At 41.6% G+C, this 17,946-nt stretch overlaps 1 protein-coding gene across 4 annotated transcripts in view; it reads right to left on the bottom strand.

Annotated features, from left to right (window-relative positions):
• SHROOM1 (shroom family member 1) overlaps positions 1–17,946 on the bottom strand; it is a 182,949-nt gene that overhangs the window by 38,569 nt on the left and 126,434 nt on the right. For all 4 annotated transcript variants that reach the window (XM_069244732.1, XM_069244731.1, XM_069244734.1 and 1 more), the window contains one exon: positions 2,942–3,006. In XM_069244732.1, coding sequence (XP_069100833.1) covers positions 2,942–3,006 — 65 coding nt within the window. The remainder of the gene's footprint in view (positions 1–2,941; positions 3,007–17,946) is intronic.

Raw genomic sequence — 17,946 nt, 5'->3', positions numbered from 1 at the left:
ATATTACTTCACATACCGTACCAAGGATGCTGCTCCTCTGTATAAACCTGATGTACACACGCATTTAACATGTTAATCCTACAGCAGAACTTAACATTTGCTTGTCACTTAAAGTCAGAATACACACATACATAAACACACATTTTTCATTTTAAAAGGAGTATGTAGAGATGACCACATTTGCAGCAGTTTGCACACATGGACACAATGGCCCAATTCACAACATTTGGGGTATCAGAAGGTGTGACTTACTCTTGTAGTACTCACAATGTATGTTCAGCCAACAAGGAAGGAGTGAGAATACATCCTCAAAAGGGATACCTCCGATTCACACTAATGAACTGACCAGACCAACAGGACAGGTAGACTGGTGGGGCCCTATTTCTTAACAGACTCTCACCCACATCAATATATGTGGCATTCTTTATCACCAAGTCCTCGCCTGGCAGTCTAAACTATAAGCCAGGGGCGGGGTCAACCCTACTTTTTGGGGGAGCACTTTCATTTTATGACTGATGCGTTACTGGGACCTGCAAAAAATGAGATCGCTAAAATGTCTCTGAGTTTCCCCAATATAAGGAAATGTAATGAATGGGCTCCTAGGGAAAGATTAAAAACAGAAGATTGGATGTGTAAGGAGGGTCAATTCTTTCATAAAGCAACACGTTTCAGGTGATATTTAATGCCTAAACAATTCAGTCAGCTTTCATCAGGACCGTCCAGGTTCCAGATATTGTACTTAGATCTAAAATGCTAATTTTACCACAATCACACCATGCTCACACTCATACACCTACAAAACTAGATCGTTTGTAGTCAAGTATTTCCTAAATTTAGCGTTTATTAAAAACTGAAAATAAATTTGCAGTTAGTTGGCTTCCATCACACCTGTGTTGCACTTGTAATTCACTGCACACTGTCATTCCAAACTGATTCCTTCTCAGTGTTATAAATAGTGATTGTTTTCTGCATCAATAAAAACTTGTGATAATACAAAGGTACGCCCACTTACCATTATATCACACATTTTGGTTTACACGTACAATCAGGCCACTGTAGTTTTGCTTCCCCCACCATATCTCTATCAATGCAAAATGTATTACCATTGGTGTAACGCAAAATGACAGGGCTCCCTGCAGAATGCGAGATGACGCCCCCTAGTCTCCCATTTCTCACAGATATTCAAAATGTGGCCTCTTTGAAGGGCTGGAGCCCCTGACAGATTGAGGGCCCTCCTGCATCGCAGGGGTGCAAGGGCTTGCCTTGTTTATTACCGTCAGGAGGGGACTGTCAAAATGACATTAAAGAGTCTGTAGACTTCAAATGGTACCTACTTTTCTAAATACATTTAAGTAGCCCCATGAGTGGTAACGGGCCAGCTGTCCACATGCCACATACTGTAAAATAACATAATATTCATATACAAGAAATGGAACAGACCAAACACTAAATCTGTAAAAAATGTCTGGCCCAAAGGGCTACTGACATATGTCCTACTCACGCCATCAAAGATACAGCCTGGCAATAAACCTACTTGGATTCCTGCAACTCCATAATGTTGGAGTATGCAGGCCTGGATGCCATCTTATGTTTCCTTTGGCCTCCGGTGCACAAGATGATGATGACAGTATGCCCTGGAGGCCAACCAGAGTCACTTTTCTGTCATGAGGAGTGCTGATCAACAAGATGAAGGTGGTCCAATTTTGTAAACTGGTTCATATGATTTTCTACTTCATGGTACTTTCTAACAGCATACCCCACAAACGAGGTATCAATTATCAGCCTCCATGTTGGTGGTAAACAAATACAATGAAATACACAAACTAAGTGAGAAATATGGTGGCGTAATGTAAGCATTTTTATTTTAGACCTCTTTTGAACATCTTTTGAGTGGTATATCAACCTTTGTTGGGAGCCTTTTCTGAAGTTTTCAATCCAAAAATCAAGATTCAAAGAGGTTGAATAAGAGAAAAATACAGTGAAAACACTTTAAAATATGGTGAGGTACGAACAAACATTTTTCTATGTTACTTATTGCTACAATGGTAAAAGTTCATCCTTAAGAACCCCAAACAAGAATGTGAGGTACAAACATACGAAATGCTATCCATAAACTGCACTTCTAGAGTACTTCGTTTTTTGTAGAAGTACTATAGAAATGCAGTTTGTGAATAGTATTTTGTAGTTTATTTTCAGTACTATCGTAGTACCACAAAATGTACTACAAAGCTCGGTTTGTGACTAGCCCTCAGGCCTTTCAATTTGGTGGAGCTATATATGTTTCACTTTTGTAGTAAATTTACACTCTGATTTTGTGAATAGTCAAAAAGTAATGAACTTACTCAAAAGTGTAAGCTACCTTTGTGAATCAGGTCCACAAAGTGACTGGTTTACAAATGAAATAGTAAATCTGTGCTCATTTAAGTACTCCTTGAATGGGTGCAAATATAATACTTTTTAGAATTCACAAAAACTGGCAGTAGTAGACTTGTAAAGCTGCACCAGTCTCAGGTTTCCAGGCATAATACTGGCAATCTAACGCCCAAAAGGTGATGGGATGAATGCTTCCAAATAGTCTAGCCAGTGGCAATCGCTCAAGATAGCATTCCTCTCTACTGCTTTTCACACACTGTAACTCTTGACAGAGTCCCACCTAATGCAGATTAGTACTGACCCTGTTCCTCATGGAAACAATCCATCCCGAATCTTAGACATCTCACCCTTCCACCCTGCAACCCACTGCTTTTTTGGTTGCAAAATTTGAGACTCACACCCCCACCCCGAGTGTCACTGACAAAGCTACAGCCCGAGTGTCACAGCTGGACAAGTGTGCATGGCAGGATATTACTGCATTGTCACATGGAAGCATGTTCACATATATATATTTCCGTAAAAGTGATAGTTCTGGTTGTAACGTTTTCCTGCAGAAGTTAGAACTTACCCCACTTCGGTGTTCATTTCAGAATTGTGAGCAAATACTGTAAATGCAGAGCTTCTAGGAGAGATCTGAAATATAAAGAAGACAGATTGAGGAGTGGTTTGTTACACATGCAGACTTAAAACTAACAATACCATTACATAAAATATCAACTTTATTGTATAACTATTGCTGTGAAAGTTTTTCTTTTGAGACCAATGTGAATAACATGTAATGCTGTCAACCAACTTAATTGTACTTGTTTTAACGTAAATACCCTCATGAAAGGTGGAGCTGGAACCTTAATTAAAGGTTATTTACAACACAAAGTTTAACTCACCGAACTATTTCATTCTATTTATTGTTTTTATAACTAGCTCTATCGACCAATGGACTCTACAGACCATCATTTACACAAGGAGAAAGGGCACCAGAAACTAAAGTCAGGATAAAAGTCTTTCAAGACATGTAGTCTTGAAAGTTTAGAAAGAAAATCCTGAACTGCGCCTTGCAAAATCCTGTGTATCAATCAAACACTTTTAAATTCAGGTCTTTGAATGGCAACAAAAGGGGGGAATTTAAACCTTGAATTATGTGATCCGAAACTTGGGCTTTGAGAGTGAGGAGAACAATGAAGTCATATGTTCTTTGCAGTTTATGTGTGTTTTTTTGTACACAAACCTCCATAAATTCCATTGTGGTAATCAATGTATAAGAAGGCCACAACAAAATGAGAGCAATTGCAATCGCAGAAAGGATCTTTTACCTTATATTGATTAAAATGTTGTTTAGCAAAATAAATTTGGCCTGTGATATCATTCACGTATAACGGAAATAAAGAGAAACACCAACAATAGTTCACAGCTTCTGCTTTAATAGTTTTGATTGAGTTATATTGTCTTTGAGGCTGTGGATTCTTAAGTTGCTGGGACTGAAAGGAACACAATTATAACTTACCTTTACCTCCCTTAAGATCTCAAAGTTTGCTGAATCACATCACAGGTGTCTTAAAAAGCTAATGAATATGATACCTCACATGATATTTAAATATGGGTTCTATGTGTTCTTCTTTGGGACCCTTCTTTCAAAATAAATGTAACCATTTCTTGAATGAGAACCTTCTTCTGATGTTCTCTTTTGTTGCCTATGATCCAGTAGAGGTGGTTCTATTCTTGACCCACCCTCACTGTACCGGGCGCCTCCATTCATTACCTAATATCCAGTTAAAGGAGTTCACAATATCTAGCAGTGGGTCTTTGCAGATTTGCTCTGGAATCCAGTACAGAAGTTTTCATTCACGACTCAGGATTTTGTATTGGAGTCTCCCTCACCCATTCCTTCTCAGAAATTCACCACTTTGTGCTTCAGGAACTGGCCCACTATAAAGTAATCAACTTTCCCATTGCCAACCAAGGAAGTAGAATTGGGTGCTGCATTTTCTAGGTCTTTTATCAGTAATTTGTGTTCCCGTTCCAGGCCAGGTTTGGGTAGTATAATCTTGTCTGAGGGTGAACTTCTTCGTGTATCTAATGCTGGCCTTACTGTATCTAATATTGCCTTATCGTAACTGTAGTAGCAGCAGCCATATTCTTGGTCAACGCTAAACCAATGCTACCAACTTATGTCTATCTCTTGACTGGTAATGCCTCACTCTCATAGCTTATAGCTCTTTTTCTTGTGTCCTTCCACTTTTGTTTTTCTGTGTGACAGTGCATGTGTTTTCCAGCTGCCTCCCTTATGTACTTCTCTCCTCTCCTCAGTGCTCCATATTAATCTTTCTTATGCATGTGGTTCTCCTCCTCCACCCCCATTCTAATGCAATTCCTTTGTATCCAGAGAAACACAAAATTATAGATTACTCTGAAGGTATATTTCAAGCCACTAAATCTGGTTAAAAAAAATGCAAGAATGGGTAAAAACAACAAATTCAGAGACTTGCAGAGGAAGAAATGTCTGCAGTCAAGTTCCCTTGACCTTTCTCTCACCAGTGTGGACCCATCCTCTTTTCCACAAATATCGTATCTGGCAGAGGTTGTTGGAAGTCCTGATTTAAAAATGGGTCTGGTCAGCCTTCTTTACTGCAACCCTTATTGCCTGATGGACTGTGTGGCTCTGTGTAGATGGACCAGATGGTGGGAACCCAGGGATCAACAGCAGCTTGAGCCTGCCAGCCACCTTGGAGATCAGTGATCCTTGCACAGTAAGAACACCTTTTTCTACCTTTTAGAGAAATATCTACTGAGCCTCAATCTTTCCTGTGCCCCTTGCCAACTGATGCTTGAGATGTGTGCATGGTCCCTGTTCCTTTTGTTGAAGAAGTATGTCTTAATTATAACTTTGTAGGGCAGTTCCCCTTAAAAGGCAGATGACTGCAGGTTTTCTAAATAAGATATCATGCCTCCTCCTATTCACCTCATTGACACTGCTCATAATTGTGATGTGTTTCCTGAAACCCAATTTGGTTCTGAGCTTGATCCTCATCATTTAGAATGTCCCTCAGGAGTATTTTATCCTGTAGCTACTCTGAACAGCAAACTTATACTTACTTTGTTTGTGGTAACCAAGCCTATAGCAGGTTCCCTGAGGACTTGTCTGGATCTAGTTGCTTACAGCATCCCTGCCATGTGGCGCGCTCCTGCTAAGAAAAGATTGTCCAGAGAAATATCCAAAATATCTAAAGCTACTTATTTCTTTGCTATCGTGTTGCCCATCCATGGCATAGGACTAACAACCCACAGAGTTAATACTGTGACTAAGATTTAAGAAGAAGTTGCCAATTCCACAGCCACAAAAGTAGGGCTAGTCTTGATCAATTAGAAGCCGAAAGTGCTGTACTTCTGGAAAATCAAATAGCTCTCAATTTTATTCGGTCTGCCAGTGGTGGAGTTTGTTCCACTGCAGGATCTGAATTCCTGCCATTCATAACCAAAATTCTATTGAGTTTACAAGACCAGATTGATCACATCTGTTATAGTGCTGAGTTACACAAAATTAATGATGACTGGTCTTATGAATGGAGTATATGGTCTTGTTTGCAGGGCATATTTGGGAGACTGGGAATGAAGACACTAGAGCTGCTCTTGGTAGTTTTCATAGCACTTATTCTGCTCTGTATGCTCATGAGAGTTGACTTGTTCCATCAAGTGCTTTACTGGAAAATAGAGAGCCTGCCCCTTATTTCCCCCTCTTAATGATTTGTCTCACAAAGTAAACAGGCTTTAATTGATTTGCTTAAAAATGACACTATAGATACTGCAAAAGGATGAGATTGTGTATTTTAGAAATATTGCCTAAGCGTAACCACAATAGCGGCAGCCATATTCTTGCTCAATTCTAATCCAGTGATACTAAGTTTTGCCTGTCAGCTATATTTAAAGCCTCACTCTCATGCCTGGCAATGTAGAAGAGAATTATTGAATAGGCTGCTCCACTCTGAAAAGTTTACATTTTTATATTTCTTTGAAGGTCAACTGTGTATTACCTCTCGATTTGAGCTCCTGCACCTGTATGGCTAATTTGTTTTCCTTTCTTTTACTTTCATTACGTGATCTCCATTGGAACTCAGTATATGAAAACAATACAATTTGCATTCTGTGCTTATGAACTTTAGTTTTATGCTCAAGAGGTACTAGGGATACTCATGTTGAAGGCTCTGTGATTTGCATATTAGTTTCCTTTTTGCCAGTATACAGTTGCTAACTTCTAATTTGGTGTGAAAGCAGATCTCTTCGGCAAACACTCAGGATGATCTAGTACTTATCCATCCCTTTACTGGTCTAGACTCTGGTACAAGATGTTTCTGTTCATAAACAAGCTAATTTCATGGACTGTCCAGGACTAGATGGTTATATTTGCCTAGGGAAAGGATCTGTTATTTAACAGAATTACATTATTGGACTGTTGATAAGGTTGTAGTAACAGCTGCCAAGACTAGGTGGGAATAAAATCAACAGGAGAGGATGTGTTGATCCCCCTGTGGAGTCTGTCTATGTATGTTAGTAAGTGACTGGGTATGACCAAGGGGAAATTGCTTGGGTTTAGGACAACCCACAACATGAGGTCTACAGTCTCTCAATCCCACAGCAGAAATGAGGAAGAAGAACAGTACAGCAGACTTTAAAACTCAGCTCCTTCCCTTTCATGTCACACCCTCTCAAAAAAGATATTTTTCTTATGGTAAAGTATACACATCAGGAACAGAAGCTCTGTTCCCAGGGATCAGGGTGGGTTGTCTCCAAACTATCTTCTCCTCTATAAGGGAACAAATATGAAAATCAATTATGGGTTTCCTTTCTGAGACTAGGCAGGGAAATGTGAAAGGTGCAAAAATTCAAACAGTACATACAGGGACGTTGAAAAGGGATGCCATATCATGGAGCAGACTGTGTTGACCATATAAATGCAGCAGGGATGCCAGTGGGATTAGAAAAGTTTGAGTGTTGCTAAGCAAGTCATAAAGGAAGATATCCAGAGTTGAAGTATGATGCAAATCACAACTATAGTCAGAAGTCAAGGGTGTAGGGATCCACAGCAGAAGCAAACAGGTGATTCTCGACTTGGGGATGGGGACCTCTGTGGGGAGAGATATATTGAAGACACTAAGAGAAGGGAGAGTGATGGACTTAAGAGCAGGGAGGCAGCAATTGGTTGTCAGTGCAATGCAGTGAAGACAACAAGAAAATGGAAAAGATGAATATCCACTCTGTTAATGAAGAGGCACAGGAAGGAGTATATAAGACTGGACCGGACATTAGGTGTTTCCCTGGAAGGGTGGGGGCTGATTTTGTTACTGGGGGCTAGTTTTATAGTAGTGCAGCAGTTTTAAAAGCCCCCGTTGCAGAGTTCCCTTTATATATCCACCACTTTCAGGCAACAATAAAAGTGCCAAGATAACTCTTGTGACTAATGAACCTGCGGGCAAGAGATCAGAGTTTTGCCTAGTGACAGTTTTGATTCACCTACGGTAGTGCAGAGGGTTAATATGCCCGCTGCAAGGAACATGAATCATGCAGATCACAGGACAGTATTTTATGGGCATCGCTCACTGGGTTACTACTTCTGTCATAAAGATCCTTTTGTTACTGTGCAGTTACAGTCATAATCTAGCACAGTGAGCTGTGAACTGCCATCAAAGAACTCCATGCAAACTGCCTGGTACAGGTTAGAAAATTATATTTTTTCCCAGTCTTTCCTTTTCCTAATGTTGCAAAAAAGGGGTTGTTTGGGTAGAAATAAATTCTTATTAGTAAAGAGAAACCTAAATACTGTGTTATGATCTGAATCCTGCATTTGCACTTCTCCAGACCAAGCTCTCTTAAAAATGCCTACAAGTATGGATGACGTGTGAATCCCACACCTTGTAGTCCTCTTTGTCTTATGTATCATTTTCAATACACTGATTTACACATGCATGACTCATTGTCTCGGTATGTGTGCATGATGCAAAGTGCTCCAATACCCTACACTGGTATAAGAGGTGCTATAAAACAAATGAAATACATGTGAGAGAGAGAGCGACTATTGCGAGATGAGAGGCTATTGGAAGGTGATAGTGAGGGAATCATTGAAGAGCCCCAACAAAGTTTCTTGTATCCTGCTGCACTGCACTGTAAGGTAATCATTTACTATTCTTAAAACTAATACAATTGAATAGATAATGAAAAATGTGCTGTAGAATGGACCATTTTTGCCACTTTATTTCCCAAATTTTGTTATTGGGAGAAACCCATTAAAGTCTAATTTTAGTGGTCAGGCTAAGTCGCTGCCCTCACTCGCTATGGACCTTACAGGGACTGGTCTGACCAAATTTGCCAGGGCTGCATTGGGTTCCAAATCCGGCCCTGAGACTATATCCAAAGCAGGTTTGAAACAAGTAGGAAAGCTTTGAATAAGAGAGAACCAGAAGACACAAACATGGCCTAGTTGTATAATCCTACAATTAATCACCATGGACATGAAGTGTTCTGCTTGTTTGAATGTAAAATGTGAGCTCATCCCTTTGGTACTCAATTGTCCTTCATTCTTATCTCTTCATCAAACAAAGGGACAACTCTTGCTTCTTAAATACAGTGCAATAAGCAGATCTGTAGTTAAAATTTGTTATGTGAAATACGAACTACAGAAATCACATTATTTAGAACTCCGTTTTCAATGAGTGCAAAAAATGTATTTTAAAAACTATGTTACCTTTTTAAGGACGTAATTGTATAGTGTTTTAAAAGATGTAAGTCTTAATAAACTATTTTACTGGAAATGAAATGAAGTCTACCCATTTGAAGGGTCCAGGAGATGTTGAAGATGAATCAAGGCCAATCACTCAATCAATCAGTGCTTTTAAAGCGCAGCTACTCACCCGTTAGGGTCTCAAGGTGCTAGCAGAAGAGGGGAGTGTAGCGTATACCGGTGAGGTGGTTTAAAAAAGCCATGTCTTAATTTCCTTCATGAAGCTGGTGAGGGAGGTGGTTTGTCTGATGTGGATGGGTAGGGCGTTCCAGGCAGTGGCTGCGAGGCAGGAGAAGGAGCATCCTCCTGTTCTGGTTTTCCTGATGCGGGTTACATCTGCAAGACAGAGCCGGGCTGAGCGTAGGGGCCCGTGGAAGTTTAGTCGCTGGTTCAGGTAGGCTGGTCCGGTGTTGTGGAGGGCTTTGTGTGCGTGGGTGAGGATTGGAAAGTGATTCTTTTCTCAATGGGGAGCCAATGCAGTGTACGTAGGGGTTGCGAGATGTGGCAGTTGGGGTAGGCCGAGGACCAGTCTGGCGGCGGCGTTCTGGATGTTTTGCAATTTGCAGGTGAGTTTTTTGTTGATTCCAGTGTAGAGTGCATTGCCGTAGTCTAGTCTGCTGGAGATGAGGGCATGTGTGACGGTCTTTCTATGTTCTAGGGGGATCCATTTGAAGGTTTTGCGTAGGAGGGTGCGGGAGCAGGTAGAGGTGACGGAGTTGATTTGATGGTTCATGCTGAGGTCGCGCTCCAGGATGATCTTGAGGTTGCAGGCTTGGCTGGCGGGATTGGGCGGGTTTCCGAGGGTGGGTGGCAACCAGGAGTCGCTCCATGTATTGGATTGAGGGCCCATGATGAGTTCTTCTGTCTTGTTTGTGTTGAGTTGAAGGCAGATGTTTCTCATCCTGTTTGTAACTGCTTTCATGCCTTCATTGAAGTTGTGTCTGGCCTTGTCGGGTTCGTTGGAGAGGATGAGTTGGGTGCCGTCGGCGTAGGAAATGATGTTTATTCCGTAGTTTCTGACGAGGGTGGCTAGCAGGGCCATGTAGACTTTGAACAGCGTCCAGCTGAGGGAGGATCCCTGGGGCACTTCGCAGGTGGTGGATGTGGGGTTTGCGAGGCCAATGAGTAGTGAACTGGCTTTTCTTGAGGTCCTGGTTTAGACAGTGTTACCCTCTGTGGGTACTGACATTTAACAATACCATCTGAGGGTCAACACAATACTGGTACTTCAGTTGGCTAAAAATGTAACCCTATTTGGGTGTCTAGCTCTCCTTGGTTAGTCAAGATCAACAGTGAACTCAAGGAGGTGGGAGAAGTTAGAGAAGTTGGTACAGCAGTAAGTAGCATACACAAAAACTGAATGTCAAGTCAATGCTGTAACTCCAAAAAGGAAACTTCTTCTAGGGCTGAGATATGTCCCAGATCGTATGTAAATCCTCTATGTGTGACTCACTAAATTTTCAATATCATTGAACTGTGACGCTAGTGTTATCTTTTGGCCAAGTGTTCATTTATTCTCATACAGATGTGCAACTCATCAGGTTTAGTACATTGTTTCTAAACAGAACGGAGGTGGACAGATAGATTTTATCCAAGTGTACACTTTCTATTTGCCATCTGCATTAGTGCCTACTGTACTTGGTGCAAAACTGGACAGCTCATTGGGTCTAAAAACAATCAGCAGTGTTTTCAAAAAGAATAGTTCAAATTCCCTGTAGTCCAAACACCCAGCACCTAAACAGAACAATGGCTCCACTCAAACAAAGGCTATAGAAGCAGGATGCTAAGGCAGGGGTCTTACGGTTTATTCTCAAATCAATTTGTAAATTAATATCAGTAGGTTTGAAGGAAATTTAGGAATTCTTAAAAAATTCAAATGTAATCCAGAGACACTGTGACAGTCACAGTTATACTGAGATACCTACATGCTCAAAGTGTACATTTGCGAATGGGTAAATGCTTAGAAAAAGTAAATTTGAAAAGGCTGCCCATATTCACCTTATAGGGATTTATTCTTGCCCTTGACAATGGTACATCTCTAACTTTGTACATGGTGAGAACAAGCAGTCAAACAGTCACGGGGCACCCAGCAGACCCAAACGCTCAATCATTTCCCACTGGGGGCTGGGATATAGGTTTATGAACCATCTTTCAAAACAGGATATCTCTGGATCATGCATGTAAGAGAGATGGTTTACATGATTCAGTGATAGAAGTGACTAGCTTAATACAATGGAACACAATTCCAAACAGCTGTCGAGATGAAGAACTTCTGAGTACCCCGAGGATATGTAGGAGCAGGCACCTCAGGTTACCAGGTAGATCAGAGGCAGAAACCAGGGAAGTCCGTGACTCTCCACTGTTGGCATTGTGGAAGTGTAGATGTAGCTCCTCTGCCCTAGGCAGTGTTTGGCCGGTGGTCACTTTTTCTCTTTTCTGTATAGAATAAGGTGCTAAAAAGCCCAAGGCTTACCCCCGGACTTAGGAAAGACAGGCATTGTTGAAGCCACTGTCTCTGACAACAACATCTCAGAAATGAATTGCTGAGCCTCCCTAAACACAGACATAATTCCAAGCTCCAGGCTAGAGTGGCCCGGTTTTAATCACATTTCAGGAGCAGAGATGAGATGCTACAGATAACCATATATCAAGTTGTTTAAAATAAGAAAATCTCCCCATTGAGCCAGAGGAAGTGAATCTCAGTGGGCCACACAAGCTTTGAAGATCAAGATCATTTGTATAGTAGATCCAGACTGGTTAGGCTCCCTTTGCCTTTCACAGGAAGTGGGGCAGTGGAAGAGGAAAACAAGGAAACATTGTACTATGAATGAGATGAGTCCTACCCCTGGACCAGAAATCTGCACCAATTTTGTGAAGGGGGCCTGAACAAAAGGGGCAGGCCAGATGTCACGATCACCCAGATCAAGAAGATCTGAAGTAGAATACACACACTGTACCCCAGTGTGAAACTGGAGTCATTTCATGTCATTGAACACATATGTATGGGAAATACTATATGCACCGATTATATACATGCAGAAGGAAAGGCCCCAGTTATAGAAACTGGACTGGCAGCAGGCAGCCTCACAAGCAAAGGTAAAAAAAAAAAAAAACTGTATCCCTAATCTGCAATCGCCACCACCAGAGCCACACTCACTGTGGTTGGCGGTCTCATTTCTACAGAGATAACAGCCACTGCTGACATCACTTACTAAAGGAAAAGCATCTCCGCTGGATTCGCAGATTGTCAAATCTACTGTGGACACATTCCAAAAAGGTAAGAAAAAAAGCAGGGCAGAGCTGCACATCTTTTCCAAGCAGCTAAAATTGTCGGTTGAAGGAAGAGGCACAGCTAATAAATGGAGATGGCTGCAGCATCACCTTTCAATATTCTAGTGGGCAGAGACATTGGTATAACTAAGAGACATAATGACTAAGACATGGTAATTAAAGGAAAAATGTGTCCACAACAGACAAGTGCTAAAATGCAGGCAGCAACAAGGGGAAACGTACACTTTTTGCAACTAAATGTTAGGAGCCACAAATCTCCAGTAAAGGCTGGTGGTGGAGACTATCATTTCTCTGAAAAGGCAATCTTAGTTTTGGCAGGATAAACACAGCCCGTAAAAACCATGGTCAATCTAAGAATCAAGTTAGTGGGGCATGGGGCAAGGACAGCTGTAACTGTTCACAGCTATGCCCTAACCATGACCACCAGCTCGAGCCATTATTTCTTCTGTGGCACACAGGGATGAGAGAGCGAGGATTGAAGAAGCAGCTCAGATGAGCCAAGATGTGGAAATTGTATTGGGATTAACCAGAATTTATCATAGTTCATCCCCTTTCAAGCCTCTCTTGTTGATTCAGTTTCACACAGCTCTTTCCTCTCTCTGTCTCTGTCTAAGAGAAACACTGGGTGAAGAAACAGTTGCGTGCTGTGCCCCAGAAAGGAGCCAGGCACTGTTTGGGTTTTTTGGCCTATGAAAACATCCAAGCATTGCCAGAATCCTTACAGTAGCATAGACACTAGGATTTATTGCCAAGCAAGGAACCAGATGGTGTTTGGATTTTTTCTTGCCTTAAGAAATAAATCCAGTGTCTGACTCCTTTCTGAAGAACAAACACACAGCTTATGAAAAACACATAGCCTCAGAAAAGTCCAAACTGCATCTGGCTCCTTGCTGGGGCACACATGTAAGCCATGCCTCAAAGAGGAGCTGGATGCATTTTTTATGATTTCATTGGTAAGAAAAATGCTGAATAGCATTTGACTCCTCGCATGGACATACACATGAGTTTATATATCCCAGCTAGGAGTCAGAAAACAGTTATCTGTCAGTGCCTCAGCGAGGAGACTGAAGCTAAACCAAAAAAAAAAAAGGGGAACCATTGCCTGTATCTTTGCTGTGGCACATAAACACAGGGTTGTGCCCCAAAAAACAGAAGGGAATGTATGTCTGTGCCCAACAAGGAGACATGTTCTGTTTGTATTTTTTGTTAGGATATTAAAAATCCAAACGGCACCCGGCCCTCTGTTGGTTCATATAAACAGACGTCTGTGTCAGAGTAAGGGGCCGGATTCTAGTTGGAATTTTTCTTGATATTGAACCAAGACACACATGTCTGTAACCCAGCAAGGATCTAGATGCTGTTTGGATTTTTTTTTAGCCTAACAAAAATGTGAATAACACCTGCCTCCTTACTAAGGTACAGACACAAACATCTGGGCCTGGTGTCTTTTGCCAGCTACGGAAATCTATCAACCTTTGGCATTTCTGAACAAAAAGCACCTAGAAGAGTCCTGAGTGATATGGCTTATGTGGATGTCACGGTTTTCTCTTGCTCAGAATCCCCTGCACAGGTCATATGTTTGTCATAAAAAAGAATTCCATTACATTTCTGTGACCGGAAGTTCCAAAACTGATGAGGAAAGCAAAACTCCCACAATCCAGTGTTCTCAACTTCACCCAATTGGAAAAGTACCCCACATGTGTAGGGTTAGCTGTTTTATCTAACAAGAAAAGGCCAAATCTAAGACTGTGTATAGTGCGCACAACATCAATGCGTTCTTCACATGGTGAAACGTGTAACCTATTCCTGTCCTGTGCGACCAGTCCATCCACACAGATGATACACCCTTTTTCCCAGGAAAAGTGTGGGAACATTAAATGGCAGGGCTTTCGCACTTGCCTGATGTTCTGGAATTTCTGGTCACCGAAAAGCAACGAAATTTAGACTTTTTTTGCCCATATTCTGACATTTGCAGAGGATTCTGGGTAATAAACTCTGTTGGCTTCATTCATGCCACATTACCATGGACTCATCTGTCTCTCCAGTTTTCAGAAAGTCTGGGATAAGAAGGTTACCCTTTTTGCTTGGTGAGGCCAGGGCCATGCACTGGCGACACCCTCCATAGAATCCCCTCTCATCAAAAACACTCCCTGGTGTCCAGTGTCTGGATCACTTCTAACCCCATAGAAAAAACACACTCACACTTAAACATGGGAAAACACAGATTTGGCTAAAACCTTGACATGGATAGATTCCTGTGCGAGGAAGACGGAAGAAAGTTATGATGTTTTGGGGAAAAATGCTGACACTCTGACAAATGTCTTGTTCAGCGCATTGTCCTGGCCAGTCAGTCAGGGTGAGTGTGGGCAGGCAGCCAGCAATAGAAATCTTATGATGCGTTGATCGTGGGGATATATATTTGTGGCATATTTCCATACAGCACAGGAGTAATATCTTCAACCAAGTGGCAGGAAGCCCAAACCGGCATTTTCCTTCCGGTTGCTTACATAATTTCAAAAATGCATTGTACCCAATATGTCCTCTGTGGACATCCCAATCCGACTTAAATGCATACGACTGGTAGCCCCACATGCAAGAGCCCCACAGGAACCAAATTTATGGAAAAGTCTTGTCACAGATATGTTCCTTCATGTGTGAGACTGGAGAGACTTTTATTTTAGAAAATAAATTGTTAAAATCTCACAACGGTCACATTCATTGTGATCTCTCAGCCTGCGAATCAGTTCTGGCACCTAGCAAAAGAAACCATACAATGTGTATAGGTTAAGATCATATGGTTGCGCTGCGTTTCCACAGAGCTCGAGGGTGATACCTGCGACAAAATGACTTCGAGCCTAAACTGGCATTTTCCTTGCAGATCCTTTCCAAATTGTACTGCACCCAGTTTATTGCCTGTGGTCACCCTGAACACACAGAACACCCCTAAATATCAGGTACACCCATGCTCAGGAGCCATTAGACGAATAAAAATGGGAGGTCAAGCTTTTGCACAGATATATTCTTGTGATAGGGAGATTAGTGAGAATTTCCATGTTTTGGATTAAATGTTAAAAATATGGAAAAAAACAAAAAACAATTCAGAGTGATCACTGGGTCAGCCAATCAGGGTGACGGTAGTCCGCCACCCAGCGATACTAACCTTAGGATGTGTAGATGTTAAAATATAGGGTTGTCTTATGTTAACATACAGCCCAGCAATTATACCACTGAACATGAGACAGGTAGTCCAAACCAGTATTACTGTCTTGTAGTAGCTGTCAGCATTCGAAATTTAAAAAATGTACAGTACCGAGTTTGTTGCCTGTGGCCACAATGAACCCATAGAAAATCCATACATATCAGTTACGCCCACACTCAGGAGACCAGAAGAACAATAGTGCAGGTACATCGTTGGCTGACATATATTCTTGAGTGAGGGTGACTGAAAGGATTTGCAATGTTTATTAAAAAACAAACAAAAAAAAAAAACAGAAAAATGTTCAGCGCAATCGCCTGTCAGCCGATCAGCAGGGAAGGACAATTGGAATCCAGTAACAAAATCCTTAGGCAGTGTACATGTTAAAAAATATGGGTTTCCGGGAAATTAGAATAGTGTTTGAGCCTTTCTATCTCAGCTAAACTCCTGAGCCCCTCAAATAGGAGGACATTCTGCTGGTCAATGTCCTACAGCCTCAAGATTAGATGAAAGGGAGGGTTAATCATGCTGAGACCAAAATTCTAATCCTACAATTCACTTGGTGGACAAGGGTTGCACGGCAACACGTGGTACTAAAAAACACCCCTTTCAAAAAACACCTGCACTGATCCAACCGATTTATGAAACACTGACATGGAAAAGAAGAGAATACTATGATTAGTTGTGCAAAGGTTCTTTAAGGTCAGTTATTCAATTTCCCTCTGGCATTGGATACAAAAGTAACTCTTTAGGCAAGTGTCGGCTGGGCGTCTCCATATTGAAACCAACCACGCACTGCTCACAGTAGCACACTGTTAAAAGACACGCTTTGTTCAGCGGTTACGTTTTCTTGATAGCTTCATAGACCATGCTCCAAAATCACTATTTCATCTGCACTGAAAAGCAGAATGAAGGATCTATTAGGACGGTGAAAGAAAGCTGCAGTTCTTTAATCAGATGTTTGACACTAGTAAGATTATGAGGAAACAAACAGTGCTTTGGAATTGGTTGGGTCGCCCTCCAACTAAATTCAGAGGCACACACGTTTCAATTTCTCAACTTAACAGGTGGTTCCTTGGGTTGGAGACGGAAGTGATATCCAAGAAAAGCTGTTTCCTCCTTCTCTTCACAATTGTACTGTGGTGTCCGTTTTTATAGTGTTTTAGTACCAATCTGATGTGCAATAGGCAGAAAAAACAGCACTGAATGGCAGCAGAGCCTTATTACAAGTTCAGGAGAACACAGCAACAGTAGGCCAAGAAACAAAAGCCGCCAGCTCATTTGCAAGCAACAGTGCCAAGAGCAATTAAAAGAACTGGAGCAAATTCCAGCCTGACATCAAAAACACCCATTGTTGGATACAATGACTATTTTGCTGCTGATGGGTCAAATGAAATGTATCGGACTTGTACAAACTATCTTGCTGAAAATACTGTGTCCCCTAGAAATAAAAGAACTTTATGCTTGGACTTGCCCATAGCAAATCAAGATGATTGTGCCTCCTAAAGGCAATTGGCACTAGGGCAGGATGTTACTGACCATACACAACACACAGTTAGTATAGAATATTATGACATTATTTTGAAGCAGCAGAGGACAATCTGATTTGCTAGAAGTGAAAAAACGAGAGGGTGGAAGTTACCTCTTGTTAAACGAGAGGCTTTTCTAGCTCAGAGTGAAAACTCAATTGTCTTTAGGCTTCCTTAAGGATTCTCATTGCTAACCCCAGATCTACGAAGAAGCCACAAATTAAGCATTGCAAATTATTTCTCCTACTTGCTGGTGCAATAAAGGCGGCTGGAGACATGTAGGGGACTTACTTGCAGGGACCATTCAAGGGTGGTTCCTTATTAAACCAAGGTCTTTGCATACATGTGACGTGGCCTAGCTGTGTGCTCTGGGACAGTAGTTAGTTGTGTTGATACACCATAGAAGGTTTGTTACCTTAGGGGCCCCTCACACACTTTTGCAATGAGGCCAACTCCATTTTTGTGAGGCTTTGTTAGAGCCAAAGGGCATAAGATGATGTATGCAATGTGCGATAATTTAATTGTACGATTTAAGAAAGCTTAAATAAATAAATGCAATCTAGCTCATTCCTTATATGCTCCTCCTGATGTGCAAGGAAACATTTGATCCCAGTATGCTTACTTCATCATCCAACGCTAGGAGGAGATGATCTGCTTTGTTTCAATATGAATGCAGATGACACAAAATGTACATTTTCAGCACTTTGGGGGTCATTCTGACCCTGGCGGCCGGTGACCGCCAGGGTCACCGACCACGGGAGCACCGCCAACAGGCTGGCGGTGCTCCCAAG

Source organism: Pleurodeles waltl, chromosome 7, assembly GCF_031143425.1.
Source record: "Pleurodeles waltl isolate 20211129_DDA chromosome 7, aPleWal1.hap1.20221129, whole genome shotgun sequence".
NCBI classification, from domain to species: Eukaryota; Metazoa; Chordata; class Amphibia; order Caudata; family Salamandridae; genus Pleurodeles; species Pleurodeles waltl.
Note: the sequence above shows the minus strand (reverse complement) of the source record. Positions and strands in the feature narration are given on the sequence as shown.